Genomic DNA, 26,194 nt, shown 5'->3' on the forward strand with positions numbered 1-26,194 from the left:
TAAATATATTTGGTTAACTATTCAAGTTTAAGAATCATCCTTTACGGGATACTTGGAAGGAGTGGGTGCTGGGTAGAAGCATGGGATTCCCACTGTTTGTGGAGTCTATGGCTGAGAGGAACACAGCTGGGATGCTGTGAGAGCTAGCTGGGAAATATTGGCTTGGCAGCAACAGTGAGAGCTGACCTGAGCGAGACCCCACTAGGACTTGGTGCAGAGGCTTGGCAGGGTGATACTCCATTTATAATTATGTAACACTACAACCTAAGACAGGAACTCAAGCACAGTAGAAACTTAAAGGCAGGAACTAATGCAGAACCACAGAGAAATGCTCTTTGGAGCTAAACCTGTTGGCTTTCTTATACATCCCGGGACTGCACATCCAGGGTTAGCACAGCCAATGGTGGGTTGTATGTTATACGTTAATCATTAATGAAGAAAATGCCCCACAGACTTGGACAAACTTCAATATAATAAAGCAATTCCTCAGTTGAGATTTCCTCTTCCCAGATATATATAGATTTGTATCAAGTTGACAAAAAACAACCAGTCCACATGAAAGGGAAGAAAATGATGCCAATCTAGAGCTAAACAGAGACAAACTCATCCTAATAAGCACAATTCAATTGAGCCGTAATAGTATCAAAACAATTGACTTTTTCTAGCCCAGCTTAACGATTCCATAGTAGACAGAGAAATATATGTTGCTTCTACTAAAAGTAATTTTGAAAGCAGCATCTTTGAGGTATATGTGGCACCAGGCAAAGATTTCTTTTCTCGCCTATGATTAGTGAATCTAGTCTTAAAACTTCATTAAGTCAAATAACCATAGTCTAATTAAGTCTTTTGTAGTTTTGAGTGGTTTCCTGAAATGTCACGGGATTTATTGAACTCGCTTCTCCACTTGACTGAATGTTCTTCAGAATCTGGATGAATTTAAGCCTCAAAATTCTTACCCTGGAGAAATAAATGCTGGAAAGTGTTAGGGTTGAGCTACTTTTGTTTAATGTGGTAATAGGAGGCAAAACTGAAGGACTCACTCAGCAGTTTCTGCCAAAGCATCACGCTATAGCTTTGGGCAAACTCCATTGCTCTCTTTGTGCTCCAACAGGCACAGATCCAAAACTGGGCAGTTAAGGGGGTGCACAGTCTGGGTTGTTGGGTTCAAATCATTAGAGCATGTCAGAGGATGACAAAAGATCCCAAGAGGGATAAGAAAATATAATGTTGCAACAAACGTTAAGTTTCCTTGCCTACTGGGCAAGAGAATATTATAGGCCTTGACAAATGAGCTTGCATGTCTGATGAATGATGGGATAGTTGATCTATTTTAAAGGAGTCTCTGCATGTTGTTTACTTGATCCTTTGTAGAACTAGATGTCCCTCTTTTTGGGGGGGTTAGGTTTTCAAGGTGCAAAATAAGATTTTAGAGAGATTCAGGAGGGGTCCTCAGTTGGCATCAGACTCAAACAATTCATATTTACCTATCTTCCTGGAATTTCAGTAACTTTCAACCCAGAACAGAGAGCAGAATGAGAAACTCTGAGAGGCTGCCTCAGTCAACACCCTCATATTAGAGAGGGAAGCTTGGAAGCCCTTAGGGAAGAGGCAGCTCAGTAAAGTAATTATTCCTAAACCAAAGAAGTGTTGATAAAGAAAATGTCAAGTTCCAGAGATTCACCGTTTCGCAAAATGCTGTCATATTGTGACTGAAATCAAATCACGAAGGTCTCTGACATGAAAAGGTTTAACAGTGTAGGGTTTGTGTCATTTCAGAGCAAGTTCTTGTATAATCATGTCACCTTCGTATCTTGGGAAGTTATAGTAGTACCTGAGTTTTTCTAAACAGGTTGCTTAGAAATGCAATTTCATTAGCATGCAGTAAGCAGAGACTAGACAACTAACAATGTTAGGTGCAAAGGGACTGGTAAGTTAATATAAACTACTTCAGTATTAAGAAAGCATAGCTTAGAGGGAAACACACACAATCAGCTGTAACAAGGGACTGTGCTGTGGAGTATTACAAAATATAAACAAAGCAAATTAAGACCTTTAGAATAAAGAATGGGGAGGTGGCTCTGTAGTTACAGCACTTGCAAGGCAGATGTGAAAACCAAGTATGAATTCTTAGTACCCATGGAAATACTGAGTAGGCATGGTGGCATATCTGTAATATGTCCTCATTTTTAGAAGGTAGAAACAGAAGAGTCCCTGAGCAAGCTGGCTTGGAAGACTGGCCTTCTCAGAATTCTCTGAATTTGATTGAAACCCTGCTTCATTGAGTAAAGTAGAGGAATGGCCAAGGACTATACCCAATATCAACCTCAGTTTTTAACATGCACAAGCACAAACTTGAACACACAGGCACACACACTCCCACACAAGTGTGCCCCCACACAGGCAGATAGATCAATGGAATAGAACTGAAGACCCAGAAATAAACCCTCACACCGATGGCCACTTGCTCTTTGACAAAGGAGCTAAAACCTTCCAGTGGAAAAGAATACAGCATTTTCAACAAATGGTGCTAGTTCAACTGGTGGTCAACTTGGAGAAGAATACAAATTGATCTATTGTTATATCCCTGTACAAAGCTCAAGTCCAAATGGATCAAGGACCTCCACATAAAATCAGATACACTGAATCTAATAGACGAGAAAGTGGGGAAAAGTCTAGAACACATGGGCACAGGGGGAAAGTTCATGTACAGAACACCAATGGCTTATATGCTAAAATCAAGAATTGACAAATGGAACCCCACAAAATTGCAAAGCTTCTGTAAGGCAAAGGAATATTGTCAATAGGACAAAATGGCAACCAGCAGATTGGGAAAAGATCTTTACCAATCCTACATCTGATAGAGGGCTAATATTCAATATATAAAAGGAACTCAAGAAGTTGAGATTCCAGAGAACCAAATAACTTTATTAAAAAAATAGGGAACAGAGATAAACTGAGAATTCTTAACTAAGGAAACTCAAATGGCTGAGAAGCACCTAAAGAAATGTTCAACATCCTTAGTCATCAGGGAAATGCAAATCAAAACAACCCTGAGATTCTACCTCACACCAGTCAGAATGGCTAAGATCAAAAACTCAGGTGACAGAAGTTGCTGGAGAGAATGTAGAGAAAGAGGAACAGTCCTCCATTGCTTGTGGAATTGCAAGATGGTACAACCACTCTAGAAAGCTGTCTGACAGTTCCTCAGAAAATTGGATAGAGGACCTTGAGGACCCAGCCATACCGCTCCTGGGCATATATCCAGAACATGCTCTAACATGTAATAAGAACACATGCTTCACTATGTTCATAGCAACAACAATTATAATATCCAGAAGCTGGAACCCCAGATGTCCCTCAACAGAGGAATGGATACAGAAAATATGGTACATTTACACAGTGGAATATTACTCAGCTATTAAAAACAATGACTTCACAAAATTTGCAGGCAAATAGATGGAACTTGAAAATATCATCCTGAGTGAGTTAACAAAGATCACAAAGATCACACACACAGTATGTACTCACTAATAAGTGGATATTAGCCATAAAGTTCAGAATATCCAAGATTCAATTCACAGACCATATGAAGCCCAAGAAGAAGGAAGACCAATCTACCAGCCACTGCAGTGCTTGCTGACAGAAGCCTGACATAGCTGTCTCCTGGGAGACTTTGCCAGAGCCTGGCAAATACAGAGGCTGATACTCACAGCCAACATTGGACTGAGAGCAGGGATCCCTGATGAAGGAGTTGGAGAAGGGACTGAAGGAGCTGAGGGGTTTGCAGCCCCATAGAGGGAGTAACAATGTTAACCAGCAAGGCCCCACCCTCAGAACTCACAGGACTGAGCCACCAACCAAAGAGTACACATGGAGTGACCCATGGCTCTAGCCGCATATGTGGCAGAGGATGGCCTTTTTGGACATCAGTGGGAGGACAGTCTCTTGGGCCTGAGAGTGTTCAATGCCCCAGTGTAAGGGAATGAGAAGGAGGGAAGACAGGAGTGGGTGGGGGAGCATCCTCATAGAGGAAGGGGGAGGGGGGATGGGATAGGGGGCTTTCAAAAGGGAGACCTGGAAAGGGAAAACCATTTGAAATGCAAATAAAGAAAATAACCAATAAAAAAAGTCTGCCCCTACACATACAAACTTAAACACATGAAAATGGAGGCAGAAAAAAAAATCTAGAAGACTAGACATTTTATATTTTATGGTTGTGAGCCTAGCCTTTAATGGCTGAGCCATCTCTCCAGCCCAGACTAGACATTTTAAATGAAGTGATTCTGATAGCTTCCAATCAGAGGTGGCCTTGGGATTGATCCTGATTGGCTATTTTGTTAATTCAACAACTATGTCATGAGGACTTGCTGGATACCTAACACTCTCCTTGTTTGTTGGAACATATCAGTGGACAGGTCCCTATCTCTGCTGTTTAACATTTGCATTATAACAATAAGTAAGACTTTGAAAAACCTGTCGGAAGATGGAATTTCAAGTAGAGATGGCAGAAAGAAGAAATGTATAAATTATGAGTGTGCACAGAGTGTGAGACTGCATTCATAACATTAGAACGCAAAGTTCCTGGGTAGTGGCTCTTGGGAGATTCAAGCACCTCTATTGCCAACTATATGCTGTGAGGGATCTTTGGACCAAGGGCCAATCATGAATTGTTGTGCCCATTCATGAACCCCAAGAAACCACCAAGGTCTCTTGACCTTGCAGTTCCATGAAGTCCTAAGCCCAGTTTCAAGCAAGTACTTATAGAGGTAAGCAAACAAGTCAGGGGGTTTCTAACCTGGCACACATCTGATTGGAGGGGGCTATTATGGAATTTTGTTGCCCTTTAAAATAATTGGCTCATGCTGGAAGCCAAACCATAAACTTATCTTCCCCTCTCTTCCTGGTTGGTAGTTGTTAGGGAGTGAAGTGCCAGCTGCAGGCTTGTTAGAGAGCAGTAGTACTAGGTGCCAGTTTGCTAAACTAGAAGCCAGTGCTAGGTGTTAGCTTGTTGGTTAACTCAGACCAACTCAGTTAACTTAGTTCTGTTCTCTAAGATGGAGTCTGAATCCAAGATCTGGTCTCTCACTATCACCAGACTGGTGCTTCGCTGAGAGAATGCTAGGGTTGGGCTAGGAAGTGGGGTCATGCCAGGAAATATGAACTAGCTATCCAAAAAAGGACCATGAAAACAAGTTATCCCAAAAGTAACCGTAGCACTGACCACAGTGAGACACACCACTTCTTGACTGTGCAAGAAGACTCCACAAAACTCCCTTGCTTACAATTCAACAAAGCTATTTTCCCCAGAGTGGTTTGCATTACCTTAAAAAATATCTTGGGTTATAGGGATGATGAGATTCAATGACTGCGGGACCAATACTGTGGTTACAATGACTTGCTGGACCCAGTGCTACCAGTGAAAGTATAAAAGTTATCGAATCCTATTAAGCTCCAGTGGACAGACAGTTCAATGGGGTACTTTCTAAAAATAGCACAGATCATGCCAAGTGTAGCTGATTTTCCCAATTCTGTACCAGAATTATTACAACTATTTACTTCTCAGCTGTATATTCTCTATAATTACAAGGTTCACAGATAATAGACAGATAAATAGAAAAATAGATAGATAGATAGATAGAACATAGATAGGTAGATAAATAATAGATAGATAATAGTTAAATAGATAATAGACAGAAAGATAGATGATAGATAGTACATAGAAAGGTAGATAGATAATAGATAGATAATAGGCAGACAGAAAGATAGATAGATATTACACAGGTAGATAGATAATAGATAGGTGATAGATAGATAGATAGATAGATAGATAGATAGATAGATAGATAGATAGATAGTACACAGGTAGATAATAGATAGGTGATAGGTAGGTAGGTAGGTAGATAGATAGATAGATAAATAGGTGATAGATCAATAGACAGATAGTAGACAGGCAGATAGACAGTGAAAGGAAAGGAGGAACCACGAGTGAGGGGAACATTAATCATTAGCATGTGGAAGAGGTAGGTTTCACTTACTCTGCAAGCAATTGAAGATGTCTATTCTTAAGAACTCTTCTCGGGAATCTGTTATTCTATAGTGATTGTTGCATAATAACAGCAGCAGCTGCAGCAAATATCTAGAGTATGTTTGTTAATTCAACACGTATGTTATGAGTACTTGCTAGGTCAAGCTTCAAGCCATGTTTCAGTGATTGCCAATGTGTGGTGTGAGGCCCTCCCTCATCAACCTAAACTAAAATGCTTGTCTGGAGGCTTCCAATCCCGGAATCCACCTCAAACCAGACATTCTCACTTAAAAATGAGAGTTGTCCCACCCCACACAGAGCATATGGCATGCTCCCATAAAATAAGAGGCACTCTATTAACACATCTGATGGCCTAGGACGGACCCCTGAGTTTCATTAAGAAGCAGCATGCATAAAAAAGGCTTACAGAGAGAAAAATGGTCACTGTAAGCTACTCGATGAGTAACCGGACATCTGTAAGAGGTAAGCAAACAAGCAAAAAGAAAATAAGCAAATTGGGTATTTAGGGCACTTCCATGCTAATAATCCTTCATTAAAGTTTTGAACCCTGACCTGTTTTTATCTTTATAATGTCTAAGTGAAGACAGTGCTTACTTTCACAAAAGAAGATTGAAACAATTGGCCCAGAACCACTAGCTATTAAAATAAGGGTCAAAATTTGAACTCATGTTATTTGACACGAAAGTCAAATTCTCCCATAATACTCCATTCCCATGCTCCTGTTCCATGTTATTAACAATTTAAATTTGCTGTCATTACATTGAATAATACCTTATTTACAACTCTCAGCTTGTGCCCAAGCTTTGTCTGTAAACAACACATGGCACACAATTATCTGCCTTCAGGCAGCTGAGTTGCTGATGTTGGTGTTGGTTTTTAACTTCTTGGTGCAGTGAGGTTGGGATTGTCCAGACTGAAGCAAATAAAAACTTGTCCATTTGTTGTTTTACTAAATCCTCCTGTTTTAAACCTGAAAACTTCCTAATTTTCCACCTAACTTTTTAAACTCATTCTGTCATATCATGGATCCCGTGTGCCTTGCAAAAGTCAAGGCAGTACTGACATCTCAGAATAAAAGAAAAAAAGCTATTTCGAACTTGATAAAATAAAAGCAAGAGAGGAAAGACTGTGTTGGGTATATACAGAAGGCATTTTAATGGGAGCAGGCTTGTGTGACGAGAAAAAACTTTAAAATGTGCTTTACAATTAAAGTTTTAAGTCAGCAAAAGACACCAACATTTATGGTAAAAAGCCTCTCAGCCGAAACATACGCTTCAAAAACCCAAATCCCAGAGAACAAGACTGACATGAGACCCGTTTCACCTAGTGGTTGGCAAACAGAAGGGGTTATGAGGACATCGAGAGGCAGTCTGGCAGGAAATCAGAAGTGATTCAACTGCAATGTCATGTAAGTCCAAGAGTTCAGATGCTGTTTTAAAGAATTTCCCTTTGCAGGGGCAATTAGAATCCTGTGATGAATTCCAGGTGCCCAGACTAAGAACCAGACAGAGAGGGCTGCATGAGCATGGCTCCTTTGATTCTCCTACAGACAACAGCATCTAGCTCGGCGACCTTGACTTTCAGGACAGGCTGCTCTGTGTTAGACAAAGCAAAATAAGTGGAAAATAGCATCCTAGAAGCCGGAGCATAAGATTTTTGTCTCTCTGAGTGATTCCTCTGGATCTGAGATGACTCTATCTGGGCAACTTAGACAGGAAAAGAGGCTGTGACCTACTGAGGTATCAGCAGTGGAATGATGACTCATGAATATTCCTTTATTTCTTCTTTCATTTGGGTGTAGAGATCGCTCTCTCCTCATGACATTTTCAAAGTCCATATTCACAGATAAAGTGAGGAAAAGCACCTTGGCCATGGTGGTTTTCTCATGACCTCCCCCTGGGGAATGCAGGGTGACAAGTAGAAAGCAGAGGCAGTCTGTCTGTCTCGGAATGCCCTCAGGGATTGTTTGTTACTGACTATAGGATTTGCCCTTTTGGATAAACTGGGCTGATTGGATGCACTTCTTCTACTGTAAGGTTCACATGAGATAGCACATAGACATCCCTTTACATCTCCCAAAGTTATCAATATGACTCTCATACAAATCCAATGTGAAGAGACTCCCCAAATCTTAATGAAGGTGGAGGTACCAGCCAACACCAAGTCTAGTTCACACTTTGAGGAGCAATGGTTATGGTCTTTCCACTAAAAGACAATGTCTGAAGTAATCTTGTTGAGCTACAGCCAAAACTTCATGTTCTACAAGGCAACTTTTTTTTTCTATATTCTTTGTTTACATTCCAAATGCTTTTCCCTTTCCCGGTTCCCCCCTTCCCATTGGTCTCATAAGCCCTCTTCCCTCTGCCCATTTCCCAAACACCCTCCTCCCATTTCTCTGTCCTAGTACTCCCCTACAATGCTGGATCAAGTCTTTTCAGAACCAGGGCCCTCTCTTTCCTTCTTCTTGGGAATCATTTGATATGCTAATTGTGTCTTGAGAATTCAGACCTTCTGGGCTAATTAATATCCACTTATCAGTGATTGCATTCCATGTGTATTCTTTTGTGATTGCGTAACCTCACTTAGGATGATATTTTCCAGTTCCAACTATTTGCCTAAGAATTTCATGAATTCATTGTTTTTAATTGCTGAGTAGTATTCCATTGTGTAAATATACTACATTTTCTGAATCCATTCCTCCATTGAGGAACACCTGGGTTCTTTTCAGCTTCTGGCTATTATAAATAAGGCTGCTATGAACATAGTGGAGCATGTGTCCTTATTGCATGCTGGGGAGATCATAAATTACTTGCATTTCTGTTGGGAAAAAAAATCTGTAAGTTAACATATAAGTTCATAGTCTGAGCTTGCTGCGACCGAAAATGACACAACAAAAATTTATAGAAACCACTCGAATTAAATCATTGTTTCATGGGCTGTTAGTGATCACATAAGGGACTGGGAGAATACAGTTTTTTAAATGTTTTTATTTTCAAGATTTAGGTAAATCAGCAGTCTGTGATTATATCATAAATAATGTCAAAAGATTATTCATATTCCAGGATGACTTTTGTCACTGAATGTGGGCTTGATTCATTTACATGAAGCATAGGAAGATATTGATTAACCATATAGGCTACTGAGTTGACAAACTCAGAGCAAGTTCCTCAAGCAGCTACTGAGCTCAAAAGTTAGTTTCTATTAGAAATTTCCAAAGTAATATTTGACTTTACTTTCCAAAGTCTTTCTCTCTTTTTTAGAAATTATTTTTGTTATTTTTACTGATTCTTATTACAAGGTGTTTAAAGATCCTATTGATTCTTAAATAAATTATCACAAACTTGAGTTAGTGTAACTCAAGGTTATGCTTACACTTATGTATTTATTTGTTTATCTATTTGTGTGTGTGTGTGTGTGTGTGTGTGAGAGAGAGAGAGAGAGAGAGAGAGAGAGAGAGAGAGAGAGAGAGAGAATACACATGCATGCTTCCTTCAGAGTCCCTGTGGAGGCCACAGGACACTCGATTTGAGCTTGTCTGTTCTTCCACCATGTTTTCCCCAGGTTTTGAACTCAAGTGTTGAGCTTGGCTCTCAATTTCTTACCCACTGAACCATCTCATTGCTACACAGCTTTATCCTCTTATAATAATGGAAGTCAGAAATCTGACACAAGCCTCATGGATCCAAAACCAAAGTGTTGGAAGACATTCTCTAAGCCGTGTTTATCTTTGCCTCTGACTTCAAATCCAGTGATGTAGCATTGTTCAATCCTCTCTCTGACTTCTGCAACTGTTACTACTTCATCTTAGGTCTACCTGACCCTTCCTGAGTCCTTGTCATATAGATCTTTGTAGTTACATGGGGCAAAGTTAGATTACCCAGGTGCTCATTCCCTGTTAATGTTTTTAACTTGATCGTATCTGTGTAGTTCTTGCTGACATAATCTAGTATACAAGATTAGGACATGAGCAGTGGAACAGGGACAATATGATTCATTTAATCATGCAAGTATATTAGAACAAGCCAAGGTATGTATCAGTATAATATCCATAGGCATTTATATACAATTTGGTGAGTCTGCCTTTCTTCAAGGTACTGAACATGGGGGAGATTTCCTAGCTTGCCAGAAAAAGACCTTTTAAGTCTCGAATCCTGCAAACCATACAGCAATTGAGAGAACAGTTTCTTGAAGTGTTAGACCTTAATTCCATATTTGAACACTTGGTCCTTGGTAATAAGTTTGCTGTCTTTGATTAAATGAGATTTGTTCTTGAATATCATATCACAAGGCAAACATCATTCTTCAAAAGAAATAAATCCTAATTTTATATTTTGTAATATTTGGGGAAAATGTCACAGATTTTAAACTGTATACCTTATAAATAAACCTGTAAAAACTACATAAGCCTTACTAAAATTTCAACACATTTTGTAGCATCTACTTAGACCTAAGGTTATTAAACATAAAAGTCACAGTTCACATCTCCTCAAAATCTATGTTCTACACACACTCACACATTGCTATTACTTGCATTTTTTCATGGTTTGGAGTGTAATGTATCTTTGGACCTTTGAAAGTTCAGCTCATTCTTTACCTTACATGCATGAACGTGCATAATGCAACCCCCCATGCCCACCAGCCTTTTAATGACTTCCTAAAAGGAAGAAAAATGAGCATGTGAATAACCTGAGATGGCATCTTATTTATAACAATGGAAAGTTGTATAAATGCACATCACCTGCACGGAGCTACATGTACACAAAGAAACAAGCTTGTCAGCATCTTTTACTGAGAGGTTGTCTAGGTATCCACTGATTATCCACAAATAAATTTTATTTAATAATATCCCAAGTTTTGATGATCAACAGACTTGAAAATTAAGTTTAAATGGATCTGTCACAGGACAAATTATTATTGATATAAAATTCTGTCCTAATTCTAATTCAATAACTTCACACTTTCATTTTTAATATTGTGTGGCAATGCTATCCTATCTAATCAGTGAACCAGTATAAGACACTTCTGATATCAAACAAACCATCCTATCCACCAGAAAAAAATAATCTGTGAAATTTTTAGAAAATTTAGTGAGCTTGAACTATATAATTCACACCAAAAGAATTAGAGAAAGGGCATATAACATTTTATTTGCTAATATTAAGAAATAACTAAGTGTGATCAAAATGTTTATTGATTACCTAAACTTATATTTTTTTTTTACATAACAGCTTTCCATGGAAGCCCTGAGAAAATGCAACAATGAGCAAAAATAAGATTGCACTTTTAAACCAATTTCTGAATTTCTAAAAATTCATTTTTATTAATACTCTGACAATGCCATACATACATATAATGTATTTTGATCACAGCCATCGGTCTCTTTTCCCTCTACTTCCACCAAATTGAGCCACTATTCCCTTAAAAATTCATGCCATTTTTAAAAAATTAACCCACAGAGTCCAGTTAGTACTTTCCATAGATCTGTGAGTGTGGGGCTATATCCATTTTAGCATGGATGACCAACCAGCAGTGATACCCTTAATGAAAACTGACTCTTCCTCCTACCATGGCTGGTCAGCAACTGTCAATAGCTCCTCAGGTAAGGGTGGGGCTTAACAAGCCCCTCCCCATCCTATTCTGGAACCATGATGCCTTGATCTTGAGCAGGTCTTGGCACACAACTGTAGCTGCTGTGAGGTCATAAACACACCAGTCCCATCACGTCCAGAAGACACTATTTCACAACAGCCTTGGAAAACCTCAAGCTCTTAGAATCCTCCTGTTCCATCTTCCACAATGTTTCCTGACCATGGAGGGGAGAGGACATGATGCTAGTGTTACAATATGGCTGAACAATCTACCATGACCTTTTCTCTGTACGTGGACCTCTTGTGTGTTTCTGTGTTAAATGTCATCCACTGTACAAAGAATTCTCTGATGGGATCTGAGAGTTGAACTAAATATGGAGGCAGAGATCTGGATTTTTGAGTGAAGTTGGAATTATATCCATTTAGCAGAATTATGGTAGATTGACCTCTGGGACTATGAACTCCTCCGACATGAGTTCTTGGCCAGATTTGCAACACTAACCATTTCCTCCTGTGGAGAGGGCCTCAAATATAGTCAGGAAGTGATTAGTTACCCTGGTAATATTCATGCCACTACTGCACCCACAGGTGTAGCTTGCAAACCCCACCATTATAGCATTTTATTTACATGATAGATCACCACCTGATAACAAAGGGCCAGGCTCTTGATCATCCCTGGTATCTATGGAGAATAACTCCTCTGCCGCATGGAAAAATAGAATCTGCATTCTTGAGGCTTTCTCAGAAGACAAATGTCCAGTTCTGTGTATACCTGTTTCTGTGTCAGACGAGAAGCTCCTAAGATACTTGCTGCTCTCCACCATGAGTGGAAGAGGTCAATGAACTGAGACTAGTCTCTGGATCCAATCTCAGAGAAGAAACTATTCAAACAATGAGCTAGTCAAAAATGGTTTGAGGTGCAATGTGTGCTTTGAGCTTTAGTAAAGTTTCTTTTATGAATGAGGGTGCCCTTGCATTTGGAGCATAGATGTTCAGGATTGAGAGTTCTTCTTGGTGGATTTTTCCTTTGACCAGCAAGAAGTGTCCTTCCATGTCTCTTTTGATGACATTAAGTTGAAAGTCAGTTTTATCTGATATTAGAATGGCAACTCCGGCTTGTTTCCTGAGACCATTTGCTTGTAGAATTGTCTTCCAGCCTTTTACTCTAAGGTAGTTTTTGTCTTTAACACTGAGGTGTGTTTCCTGTATGCAGCAAAATGTAGGGTCCTGTTTATGTATCCAATCTGTTAGTCTATGTCTTTTTATTAGGGAATTGAGTCCATTGATGTTAAGAGATATTAAAGAGTAGTACTTATTGCTTCCTATCATTTTTGATGTTAATTTTATACTTGTGTGGTTATCTTCTTTTGGGTTTGATGAAAGAGGTTTAACATCCTGCTTTTTCCAGGGTATAGTTTCCTTCATTGTAATGGTGTTTTCCCTCTATTATCCTTTGTAGGGCTGGGTTTGTGGAAAGATATTGTGTAAATTTGGTTTTGTCATGGAATATCTTGGTTTCTCCATCTATAGTGATTGAGAGTTTTGCTAGGTATAGTAGTCTTGGCTGGCATTTGTGTTCTCTTAGAGTCTGCATGAGCTCTGCCCAGGACCTTCTAGCTTTCATGGTCTCTGGTGAGAAGTCTGGTGTAATTCTGATAGGTCTTCTTTATATGTTACTTGCCCTTTTTCTCTTACTGCCCTAAGTATTCTTTCTTTGTTTAGTACATTTGGGGTTTTGATTATTATGTGACAGGAGGTATTTCTGTTCTGGTCCAGTCTGTTTGGAGTTCAGTAGGGCATATCTCTTGTATATTCATGGGCATCTCTCTCTTTAGGTTATGGAAGTTTTCTTCCATAATTTTGTTGAAGATATTTGCTGGCCCTTTAAGTTGTAAATCTTCACTCTCATCAATGCTTATAATCTGAGGATGTGGAGAAAGAGGAACACTCCTCCACTGCTGGTGGGATTGCAAGATAGTGCAACCACTTTGGAAATCAGTCTGGTGGTTCCTCAGAAAACTGGGCATGACACTTCTGGAGGACCCTGCTATACCACTCCTGGGCATATACCCAGAGGATTCCCCGGCATGCAATAAGGACACATGATCCACTATGTTCATAGCAGCCCTATTTGTTGTAGCCAGAAGCTGGAAAGAACCCAGGTATCCCTCAAGGAATAATGGACACAAAAAAATGTGGTATAGTTACACGATGGAGTACTAATAAGCCATTAGAAACAATGAATTCATGAAATTCTTAGACAAATGGATGGAGCTGGAGAACATCATACTAAGTGAGGTAACCCAGTCTCAAAAGATCAATTATGGTATGCAGTCACTAATAAGTGGATATTAGCCTAGAAACTTTGAATACCCAAGACATAATCCACATATTAAATGATGTCCAAGAGGAATGGAGGAGTGGCCCCTGGTTCTGGAAAGACTCAGTGCAGCAGTATAGGGTAATACTAGAACAGGGAAATGGGAAGGGGTAGATGGGGGAACGGGGGTGAAGGGAGGGCTTATGGGACTTTTGGGGAGTGGGGAGCCAGAAAAGGGAAAATCATTTGAAATGTAAATATAGAATATATGGAATAAAAAAAATAGTTTTGAACTGACAGTTTTGACCAGAACTCAAAATTAGAACACCTGATCAGAAGAGGACAGGGAAGCAAGAAAGGGAAAGGAAACCAATGCAGACAGAAGTTAGAAAGATAAAACAATATTAAACGCTAGCAGGCAAGAATATTTGAGTGCCTTGGTAGGACATCGTACAACTTTAAATCAGTTGTGTGTGAACCAACAGAATGGTAGATAGCTGTTCCAGAAGGCTATTACTGACCTGTAGAGCATGGAAATGATAACTTTTATACCTATCTGATTTATTAGATAGAATGCTTATAAATTTATACCCTAATCTGGACCCTATATAATAGTACACTGAAAAATATCATTTTCCCCAGCATCAAAGGAAATCATACCAATTTTTTTGTTTCAAATTCCAGTTAAGTTTTAGCAACATACATAATAGTCATGTAGAAATGACTTCTTGTCTAGCCTGGTGACATGGTGAGATGTGCAATGGAGGGGTGGAGACAGGGTGTATTTTCTCTCCTTGCTTTAATGAGGGAAGTTCATCTTTGGGATCTCCATGAACCTTCTATACCAAACCTCACAGCAGATATAATAGTTAATAACATTCAAAGGGGAATATGCCTTAAGCTACAGTTCTCAACAGTCCATGTACCCTGCAAGAGGACATTCTGCTCTTAAATAAGTCTCTTTCTATGGGAGACAAGGTATTCACCACAGCCAGTGAGGATGGTTGTGTGGGAAAGTTTTGGGAGAAGGACATAGGATCCTTTATTTATTTAAATTTCTTTAGAAAAATGAGTAAAGCAATCATTTTAATTAATTAGTATTTATAAGTATCTACTATAAGAGGCTAGAATTAAGTGTTAGGCACTTATATCCCCAACCCAAGCATATATACATATATTACATATATATTTAACTACAACAACTAATAATCTCTTTTGGAAAGATTTAAAAAATGGCTAAGGACACTTTTTTGTTCTCTCAGTTTTTGATTTTTATCTTTCGTACATTAGATAGTATACCCAAAGGAAAATAAGGTGATCACATTATTTGACTTAGTTGCTGTTAAATGGTAATTGTCAAGAGATCTAACAGGGTAGAGATTAAAGTTATCTCCTAAAATAGGGACAATTGTATAAGTATTGTTTTTAATTAAGTATACTATAATTGTGCCCTCAGCAAATGCATCTATGTAAAGCAAGCAAATTATAATTATGAAGAATTTAATTATATGCCATTATCTAAATTGTACATGGTTCAGCCCCATTTCATGAACTGGAGTCCTCGTGGGACTTATTTATGGCATACAGAAATTGTATGTTCACTTTGATCAATAGTTAAGTTGGTGATTAATAAATGCTTAGCAGCAATTAGCCCAAAAGCCCAAAGAACATATACAAATATAACATATCTAGCAACAGGAGGCAGGCAGACACGTATAATATTGGCTGCACTGACTTTGAAGATCAAAAGATATAGCTCAGTAAAAATGCAGGCAGGGAGACTTTGTAGATATTTGAGGCAAGGAAGGAGGCATTGTCAGAAAATGAAAAAGGGACTTTTTGCCACTTGGATGTACAGGGAGGAAATGGAGAGGTGGGAATTACTCTGGCGTAATGATTGGAATGAACACTAAGTTCAAGAATGAAACCAAGGCAACAGACTCTAAGCGAAGCAACACAATAGGTACACTCTGTAGAAATAAAATTGGATTTCCAAACAGGGGGTTAAGACCATGCTATGAGCTATGTGCAGCATCAAGAGGTAAATGCTACAGGATCTTTACATTTCCAGAGAGCCCCATAAATTCAGCACAATGGTCTAAATTGATTCACAACATGACCTCCGTAAAAGAAAAGCTGCCTTGAGGTAAAAGCTTTCCCAAAACTTTGTGGAACTTAATGAAAATAACTACCTCCATCCAAACAGATCAGGAGGTGAGTGAAGACTGCTCATTGTCTACAATGGACTTTACGTTAGCCCCTGACACAGTAGAGATTTCACCTGAAGCAAAGCGTTAGATACATTGTCCTCAGACGCCAGGCCTTTGCAGTAACTCCAACATTGTCGATAATTTTGTAGCTCTTATTTCTGAAAAGGCAGCCTTTGGCTTTAAAATAAGAAGGTGGTGGCTAAGCATGAAAATGAAGATTGCTTTGTTATGGGGTAGGGGACCGTGATGCCAGGAACCATGCAGATGCACACAAAAGGAGTCCCTTCATATGTCATTAGTTGCTTTTGTCCTCTCCGTGGAATTTCTATATTGTATCTCAGCTAGCTAGCTTAACAAGCATATCATGATGGGCTGTAGCAATGTCAACTTATTTTTTAATTGTTATTTTTAATTAATTTTGTTCTTTGCATACTAATTACCCTCCTCCACCACCACCACCACCCCCACACACAAACACACACACTCTTTCCTATCTTTCTCCCATTTTTATTAGCACCTTCCCTACCAGTTCTTTTTTCAGTGTCCTGGCTTTGGGTTGGGTCCTGTGACCCACTTGATTCAATCAGGACTGTCTGTGTGACCATTGTATTATAACTACCCAGTTGGAGCCTGCTGGGCTCATCAGTGAGTACTCTTCCCAATAAGGTCACTGCGGCCTCAGTTTCAAGCTGAGGCTATTGTTTGTTGTTATTCACAGCTAGCCTTGTGTAAAGCCTAGGAACTAAGCTCTAGGATATGAAGAAACAACTCTTCTCCTGTGCCCAGTCTGCCACCCACACAGTACAGAGGGAAGCTTGGAGTCTTTATGTTCCTCATCTCTTCCTAATGTATTTAGCATCTAGTATTATCAAGAAATCATGTGTAAGTCCAATGTGACATCCATTCTAGCGAAACGGTAACCAGAGAATACAAGTACTTTAAGAACTTTAGCTTCTGATTTTAGGTTGACTATTTTCCTAACTTTACACTGTATGTAATTGTATGTATATTGTATGTATGGTGTACAGATGTACTTTATACTCTGTACATCTCACTATGGAACACCACGGATTGGCATTTAATAGCATGAAAAGTTAGTGGGGGGAGGAATGAAGAGCCACGCTGTTCCTCTGTTCACGTGTGAGTATATGATTCCCTACATGTTATTCTGTGATACATGCTTGCTAATACATATCCTGCATATGACTGCGACACTCTTAAAAACTCTGCAAAGTAATCTCCCTGGAACATGTGACACTGTTCTACTAGAATCTCCCAGTGATTCCTGAACTCTCAACTGTCCAAGAAAACTAGTTTGATTCATAAAAGCTTTATTACCAAGGGCTGACCTTCCCTACAAGGCTTGTTTCTCGTGACTCTCTGCTCTAAATTTAGGGCCTATGGAATCTTTCAATGTGTTTGCCACTTCCTGCTGTAGCTCAAGGGTGTCTTTGCTTGGCCTTTGAAATCTCAGACATTTTTTTTCTGACTCTTCCTTTCTGTGGATTTCAGACACGTGTTTGTTTCCTTCCCTGCCTTTTTCTTCATTAGGCTGTGTGACTCTGTCCCTCACTCTAGTGGGGTGGCACTGTAACCCAACACCATACTGACTCTGGGAGCCGTACACTCTTCTATTCCCAGCCAAGTCCCTGGTGCAGAGAAGATGCTTTTATTTCCACATGAACAAACACTAAAAGGAATAAAGAAAGACAGTTATTTCTGGTGTAACTCTGTTTTGCCAACACCTTCACAGAACCACCCAGCAACAACTAACTAGATAGCCCTGCATACTGTAGCTCAGTCAAATACATAGAAAATTAACCCTTACAACCTCCAACATAAAACCAAGGTCGAAGTGACTGAAAACAATTGTTATAATTTAAGATGACAGGCCAGTACAGGTTCAAGTTAGATAACTTGCCTTGAATCATGCACCCTAAATTCGCCCTAATCTATGGGAAATCCATGTTCTTTTCACTGTTTGTTAGCCATGTGGAGAGCTGTGTATAATGGGGAAGCATGGTGCAACCAACCTCCCATCTCATGGCATCCTCAGAGTCTCCACATTACACAGATTGGTTTCATAAAGCTGGAAGGGAGGGAAACCTCAGAAGTGTGCACACAGTTCTGAGTTGATTTATGAGTGAAACTCAAATAAACCAAGTTGCCAAAAGTCACCAAAGCACTGAGGGCCTGAAAGCCACTCTTTATTGCTTAATGAAACCACCAAAGTTGACAGTAATTGCAATTTTGCTTCTTCAAATCATGTTGATGCCTGTGTAAATGCATGAATAGCTCTTGGAAAGGATGTCCACATCCTAAATCCTGGGACCTGTTAATGTCATCTTATATGACCAAACAAACAAACAAAAATCACCTATAACTGTGCTTGAATGAGGGTGAAAGGGACGGAGAAATAACCCATCATCACGTATGGAGGCTTGAAATGCAACCCACAGCAGAGTGATAGTCAAGCAAACAGCAGAGGTGGGTGTGGCTTCAAGACACAGTGCTGAAAGCCACCAAAATCAAGAAAGAGACAGCTAGAATGTCCTCAAGCACCTCCAGGAAACCTCCAGAAAGGTCCTCTAGAGCACATGGCTCTGCCAACATGGTTTCTATCAGCACTTAGAGAAGAAGAATGGTTTTAAGCCAACAAACTGTCCAGGTCTGGACTCAGACCCTATTGATCCTTGCACTGGGAAGCAAAGGTAGGAGAATGGGCATTCAAGGTCAGTCCTTGGCTTCCTGGTGAGTTTAAAGCAGATTGGACTAAGAACCTTACATTGGACTGAGAAGAGGGGGAGGGGCTGTGGTGAGGATGTAAATAAATAAATAAATAAATAAATAAATAAATAAATAAATAAATAAATAAATGGGATAAATGAAAAAAATAGAGAACAAAACAATGGAATATAGCAGCCACAAAAAACTAAGATTCCTAAATATTAAGAGGTATAAATCATGACTATCCTGAAAATTCAATAACGTCATTGGTGCACCATTTGCCCAAATCTTTTTTACAGAGGAGGAAGGAGGTAAGAGGCACTTCCCTTCGGCAGCCGCTTGACATGGGTTTAAACTGACCATGGGCAACAGAATGCTACGACCACTTGGATTTTTTTTTGTACTCAATAAACAGATGATTTCACAGTCACTCTTTGCTTCCTGCCCATTTAGACTGCCACCATTATAGGATGGACTGTGTTAAAACGTTAGGGCAGAGACAATAAATGAGAACTAATAAAACAGGGAAGTGCTCAGTGATCCAAGAATTCATGACGCGGCTGGGTAACCGGACACTGGGTGGTTCTGAGGCATTGCACTGCGGATGGGCTTGAGACCATGGTAAGTGCTAGGCAATAACACTCCACTCTCAACTGTCCTCAGGCTCGGTGGGATGGCTTGACCGGGCGCATCACCTTCAATAAGACGGACGGCTTGAGAAAGGATTTTGACCTGGACATTATCAGTCTCAAAGAGGAAGGAACTGAAAAGGTAACTTCCTGGATAGTGAATAAATTCACCAATACATGCATGAAAGGGCATTGTTCATGGGTTTCAGCAAAATGGCACAGGCCATTGGAGCATGGCAAAGTGACTTTCTTAGCACTTTCCTTAGCACCCAGCATTCTGGCTCATCCCCTCCCAATTGGAAGGTAGGCATGGATGGGATGGAGGGTCAGATTTAACGTGACTAATGTGTATCAACGCTTGGTCTATAAAGCTACTCTGCATTGTTGTCTATATAACTTTAAGCACCAGCATGGTGAGGCTCATTGCATGAAGATTTTACAAAGTTGAGTTTAGATTTGGAGCTGCAGAAATTGCAGCTGCTTTATCTATGGCAAGGCACCCAAGGGTTACTCAGAAATTAATTTTAGCTGAACTCTATTTTGAGATCAGCAACAGAGGGATGTAGTAAAATAGTATAGAAGAGGAGCAAATTAACATGGCATCCTTAATTTAGGACAAATGCTAAAAAATTTCATTTTAATGCTGGATTCTCACTTTAGGGTTATTTCAGTTGGAAGTCTCCATTTCAAAGTTTGATGTCTTATTTTAGCTATTACTTAGACTAACACAAATGTCAACTGTTAAGTAATGATAAAGGAATTTTGCTGCTCAATACATTTTATGATTTTAATTTAATATCTATGTATACAGGTAACAATCATCATTATAATTGGTGGATTTGCCTTCAGGACCTTAAAGACTAAAAGATTAGGAAGGTCCAACACAATGACCTGGGCATCAGAACTCCATAGATCAATACATTTTCATATGACAGAGACTAACTCACAAAATGTGATTCTCAATATAAAAGAGGACTTTGAAACAGCTAATTTCTTGCTTAGTTACAAATGATTGGTTTTATTTTTAATGCAAAGAAAGTTTTCCTTATCTGTTTCACTGTTTCTGTTTACTGGGACACATTTTTCTCTCTTGGCAGACTAAAACTGCCTTCTTCCTGCATGCCCTATGCCTAAACTCCTGTTAATTCAAACGAAGATCAATTAATCTAGATATCGAAGGCTATCACGGGTGTTGATGTTTGAGAGGAAGAATTAGCTCACAGATTTGAGAGTGTGTGTGGGTTTCCTATGTCAAAACTGCTGCTTACTCCCCTCCCTGGTGTGAGCGTCACTCTGCTGGGTTCCTCTGCTGGCTTAATGGAGCACAAAACAGCTACCTGCCTTCATATGGGACTTGGACCAGAAGGAAGAAGAATGTTTATTATTACCTAAAAGCTTATGATTACTCAAGAGCCTGTATCTGCTTCTCCAGGCCCACACCTTTTGCCCTTTTGGCTCCTCTGAGTGTATAGAATAGACAAAGTAAAGCTGCCAAGGAAACGCCTTTCCTTGACTCAGACAGGTGATAAACTAGACAGAACCATGATGTTTCCACAGCTTTTTATTTGCACATTGATATTATGCACATCAAATTGCTGTTTTCCCATCAAAAGCAAAATCAAAATAGACGGAAGTATTTTCTATTTGTCTCTTATCTCTTCAACCTCTGCAACACCTTTTTTCTTCAGGTGACTTGGCCTCAGTTCCTGAGATTGCTGGTTGAGTCTTGAAGGCAGTGGGGAAGCTAACATGTCCCTCAGGATCCAAGGGAAGACAGGCCCACTCTTCCCACGCAGCTTCTCGGGGTTCACAGGCGAACCATTATCCAAAGTCCATCTGTCCTTTGCACCCAACCTTCTACTTTCTGCAGACTCATAATCAAAGATACATCATTCAGCATGTTTCTCTGCACAGCTTAGGAAGTGTATGTGTGTGTGTATGTGTGTGTGTGTGTGTGTGTGTGTGAGAGAGAGAGAGAGAGAGAGAGAGAGAGAGAGAGAGAGAGAGAGAGAGAGATGAAAGACCGATGTTTTTTAACCATGAATTCTTTTAACAGTTCTCTTAAAGTGTGGTGAATATCCTCTAACCCTGCAGCACACCTGTGAACATTCGAAAGCACCTTAATTTACTTTACGCTGTGTAAAAGGAGCACGTAACTTCTGTGACACCCAGCCTGCCCCTTTCATTCCTATGTCATACCTATTGTTGGTCTTTATATGAATTAAAATGCAAAATCCCAAACAAGAGGTGAGGACTGTCACGCAGACTATATACATCACAGTTCCCTGCTGCATTTTAATTAAGTGTGTTTTTATTTTTCCCTCTGAAATCCCAGGCCTCTGGTGAAGTGTCTAAGCACTTGTATAAAGTGTGGAAGAAGGTTTGTACCCTGATAACAACTGCAGGACACTTGGGGTGGGGTGGCTGCACTCTGGCAGTCTTTCCAAGCCAGGGGCTTACCAGTTGCATGCAGATTAAGGGGGAGACGCCACAGAAGGGAGGGGCAGGGAGACAGAGTGTAGACATTCGATGGGCTAAATAGTGGTGGGTGGGTAAATGTTTCTTTCCCCCTACATTAGCTTTTCCATCGGACATGATCGGTGTCCGTGGAGACTTTGAGGAGGTAACATTGACATAGACAGCCGTCCATTTATAGGTCTTCTCAAACCACTAAATATTTCTCCTAAGGGGAATGAAAACAACAGAGATGATCCATCAGATAGGCTCAGGCCTCCGAAGGCAAGGACACTTTCCTCAATGTCACCCACCTGGGAAGTATGGGCCGATTCCAGAAACTCCCCTTGCTCACGAGCTGTCTTTGCTTTATCAGAGCATACTGTCTTGACATTTATTTTAGAACTAGTTTCCAGAGGACAAATCAACAGAAAACTTTTGAAGGGAAATGAGATTAACTTGTAAATTTTAGCACCCACTATTTCATAGTTTATTGTACAGGATCATGCTGCCAGTGACTGAGCATAGATTTACATAAGCAGATGTTAGATACCAGGAAGACTTGCCCAAGGAAAGTGTCCCGGTGACAGGCAAACGTCACACTGCCGCTGGTCTTTCTTCTCACTCCCACCTCTCTCTCTCTCTCTCTCTCTCTCTCTCTCCTTAAACCAGTTAGTTGCTAAAATTCCCTTTGATTGCTGGATGGACTTTTAAATTACTTCAGGTCTTTCAGCTTGAGGGTTTGTCAGGTTCACTTTCAAATGATTGGTTGAGTCACAGAAATTGTAAACAGTTTCTACTAGTGGCCAAAAAAAAAAAAAAATCTCATCATCCCCTTAACAGAACTCAGCAGAGTAGCTCAGAAATGTGTGTGTGTGTGTGTGTGTGTGTATCATATACACATACACATACATATACACATACACATATACATATGCTGTTTTATTGATGAATCTGAGGTAAACACGTTTCCTCACCTGCCACTGGGAAAGCAACTGACTACTTGAGCTCGATACTCCCAGTACATTATGCAATGCTGAATTAATTCAAGCTAAATACTCTAGAGCACAGAGTCCAGGCTCTGCAATCAGCCTCAAGGGTCAGTGGCGGTCATCCAGGCAGCACTACTCTGCAGCATGCATGCACATCACATCCTGAGGATGTAACATCTGGGCCTTGCTAATCCCAGCCTTTCTTCCTCATCCTCTCTGCTGACCAGTCATTGCTCACATGATCCGCTGAATAGGCTGTGGTTCACTTACTATGCTCAGGAAGAGTCTCCAGTCCAGGGACTCACTCAAACCCAACAGGATACCCTTCCCCAAGAAGGCTCTGTCTTCAAGAGTGTGCTCCAGCATAGTCACAGCTCAAAACTCTCAACATGGAACTTTATTTAAATTACCAGATAGCTTACCTGACATTCATTCCAGGAGAGAGAGGGGGCACTCCTTATCAGATACCTCCTGCACTAAGGAGGCTCAAGGTATGGGAAACAGAAATCCCTTTTCTTTGTTTCCCATACATGTCTGGCTATATGCACTCAGCCATGTTAGATTCTATGTTCCTGTGACTCTAGGTTTGGAAAATAGATCCTAATGACTCTCTCTTTTTTTTAATTTATTTATTCGATATATTTTTATTTACATTTCAAATGATTTCCCCTTTTCTGGATCCCCACTCCCCGAAAGTCCCATCCACCCCTTCCCACTTCCCTGTTCTGGTATTCCCCTATACTGCTGTACTGAGTCTTTCCAGAACCAGGGGCCACTCCTCCATTCTTCTTGGACATCATTTAATATGTGGATTATGTCTTGGGTATTCCAAATTTCTAGGCTCATATCCACTTATCAATGAGTGCATACCATGATTAATCTTTTGAGACTGGGTTGCCTCACTTAGTATGATGTTCTCCAGCTCCATGCATTTGTCTAAGAATTTCATAAATTTGTTGTTTCTAATGGCTGAATAGTACTCCATTGTGTAAATATACCACATTTTTTGTGTCCATTCCTCCATTGAGGGATACCTGGGTTCTTTCCAACTTCTGGCTATTAAATGGACTATTTCATCATCGCTTTTTGAAAGTCTGAATAACAGTCTCTGGACATTCATTCATAAATACTTCCCAAATACCAAATGGCTACTTCCTCGTGCCAATTTAGACAATGAAATAAGGCTTCTGCTTCACAGTCTGAAAATTGATGGTCTGCCTCTCAGAGTCACTCCCCCCTGGCTGCAGAGCACGACCATAAGGCCAACATCCAGGCATCTGGTTAACTGCACAGCTCTGTCCAGCAAGGACCCATCCGCACATCACAGAGTCCCACAGAGACACTGGCTTGCTGACAACATGTCCATTTATATCAATTAAGAAGTAAAGCCAAGGCAGAAGCCTGACCTTTCCTTGACTCCCGTATTGGTTTTGTTTTTATAGTAAAACTTCTGCAGGAAAGCTGGCAGGATGGTTATCTCCTCTGCCTTGTTTCAGAGAGGAAGATCTGTGCTCTCAGGACTTTGAGTAGTAGCCGACCGGGGACAGTAGCCATGGTGTCTCTACACCTTGCTTACCACTCTGCTTCTGATGGGAAGATGAAGAGATGGGGGTAAAGCAAGAGAGAACATTTGTCTACAGTCTAAAGTCTTATTTTAGAAAAGAATGTTCAGTAACATTCAATAATGCTGGGTGTTTTGGATTTGTTTTTTTGCTTGTTTGTTTGTTTGTTTGTTTGTTTTTTCCGAGACAGGGTTTCTCTGTATAGCCCTGGCTGTCCTGGAACTCACTTTGTAGACCAGGCTGTCCTCGAACTCTGAAATCCACCTGCCTCTGCCTCCCAGAGTGCTGGGATTACAGGCTTGCACCACCACCGCCCAGCTAATAATGCTGTTTTTAAAGATGAAAATATTTAAACACATGCTTAACATTAATAAGAATAAGAGTTAAACTACATTCTGCCTTTAAAAATGGCTAGGGTCACAAGCACATTCTGTAATACTTGACTAAAAACTTAATTCTATACTTCTAAGTGCCTATGTCAATGTTTAATTGAAATTATGCCCAGGGCCCACCTTGCACATAGTCTTCCCATACAATACAACTTAGAGTAGAGCTTTGGATAAGAACAAATGGGCCAACACATATAACTTAATGTGTGTTTGCTAGAAGTTTCTTAGTTTCTGCCTCAAAAAGCATTGGAGGAAGGTTGAAGAGAATAAGTCCAACTTCCCAAGCATATGGCTCACAAAAACAGTCTCTCCCATCAACAGAGAGACTACACAGCACATCACAAGAAGCCCTGAGCGTTCAAAAGTGTTCCCGAGAGTGCTGGCCCAGATCCCATCTTCCTCTAGTGTCCTCTCTGCAAGCAGTTGCTCTACCCAGTGCTCCGTTCACCACCATTGGTCCCTTCCTTTCTCCAACAAATTAACCCTGATTAGTATGGAGGAGAGACATAGTTTATACAGACGTGTGAGTGCACTGTAGTTCTTAGAAGTTCCTCAAAGAATGTATATCTCTAACAAGATACCTGCCAAGCTAATGTTGCAAGCTAGGGAGTCAATCAAAGCAAACAAAGGTGGGGAGGACTTATCACGTGCACATATGGTAAAATTTTTAACTGCTTTTGTAAAAGGCACTTTGGGCCTAGAGAGATGCCTCAGTGATTTCAGAGCACTTGCTGGTCTTCTAGAGGACTTGGTTTCTTCTACTCCCAACATCCACATCAAGATGCTTATGACTGCCTGGAACTCCAGCTTGAAGAGAATCTGACTCTCTCTTCTGGTCCCAGAAGGCACCCTCCCTCACACATTGCGTTCGTTCATAGAGACACACGCACATACAAATAAAAATGAATCTTTAAAAATGATTTTAGAAGCATTTTCCAATCCACTTTGCTGATGATCAAACTGAGGCACGGAAGGCCTCATCTACCATCCAAGGTCACATAGCTGGTAAACTGCTAAGTTATATATAAGGTATACACAAAAGAATTTAGGTGTCAAGCACAGATTTCCACCCCCCCACCCCACCCCCGCGCCCAGCCATGTAAACTTGTCTACTAGAGTCATACATGTCTCTGATTTTCATAGCTCATTTCCTTTAAGGTTTCTGAATTTAAAAAAAAAAACTCACTAGCAATTCCATATTATTTCCCATGGTGAGCTTGAAGAAACTGCTGTGAAAGTCACTTACGCGTCTTGCATGATTATTGGTGCATCTCTTA

General features: G+C 40.2%; 1 protein-coding gene across 2 annotated transcripts in view; it reads left to right on the forward strand.

Moving 5' to 3' along the window:
• The window catches only part of Grik1 (glutamate ionotropic receptor kainate type subunit 1), a 425,830-nt gene that overhangs the window by 345,644 nt on the left and 53,992 nt on the right, over nt 1-26,194 (forward strand). For both annotated transcript variants that reach the window (XM_052158961.1, XM_052158962.1), the window contains exon 8: nt 19,555-19,662. In XM_052158961.1, coding sequence (XP_052014921.1) covers nt 19,555-19,662 — 108 coding nt within the window. The remainder of the gene's footprint in view (nt 1-19,554; nt 19,663-26,194) is intronic.

The sequence above is a fragment of the Apodemus sylvaticus genome, chromosome 15 (assembly GCF_947179515.1).
Source record: "Apodemus sylvaticus chromosome 15, mApoSyl1.1, whole genome shotgun sequence".
NCBI lineage: Eukaryota > Metazoa > Chordata > Mammalia > Rodentia > Muridae > Apodemus > Apodemus sylvaticus.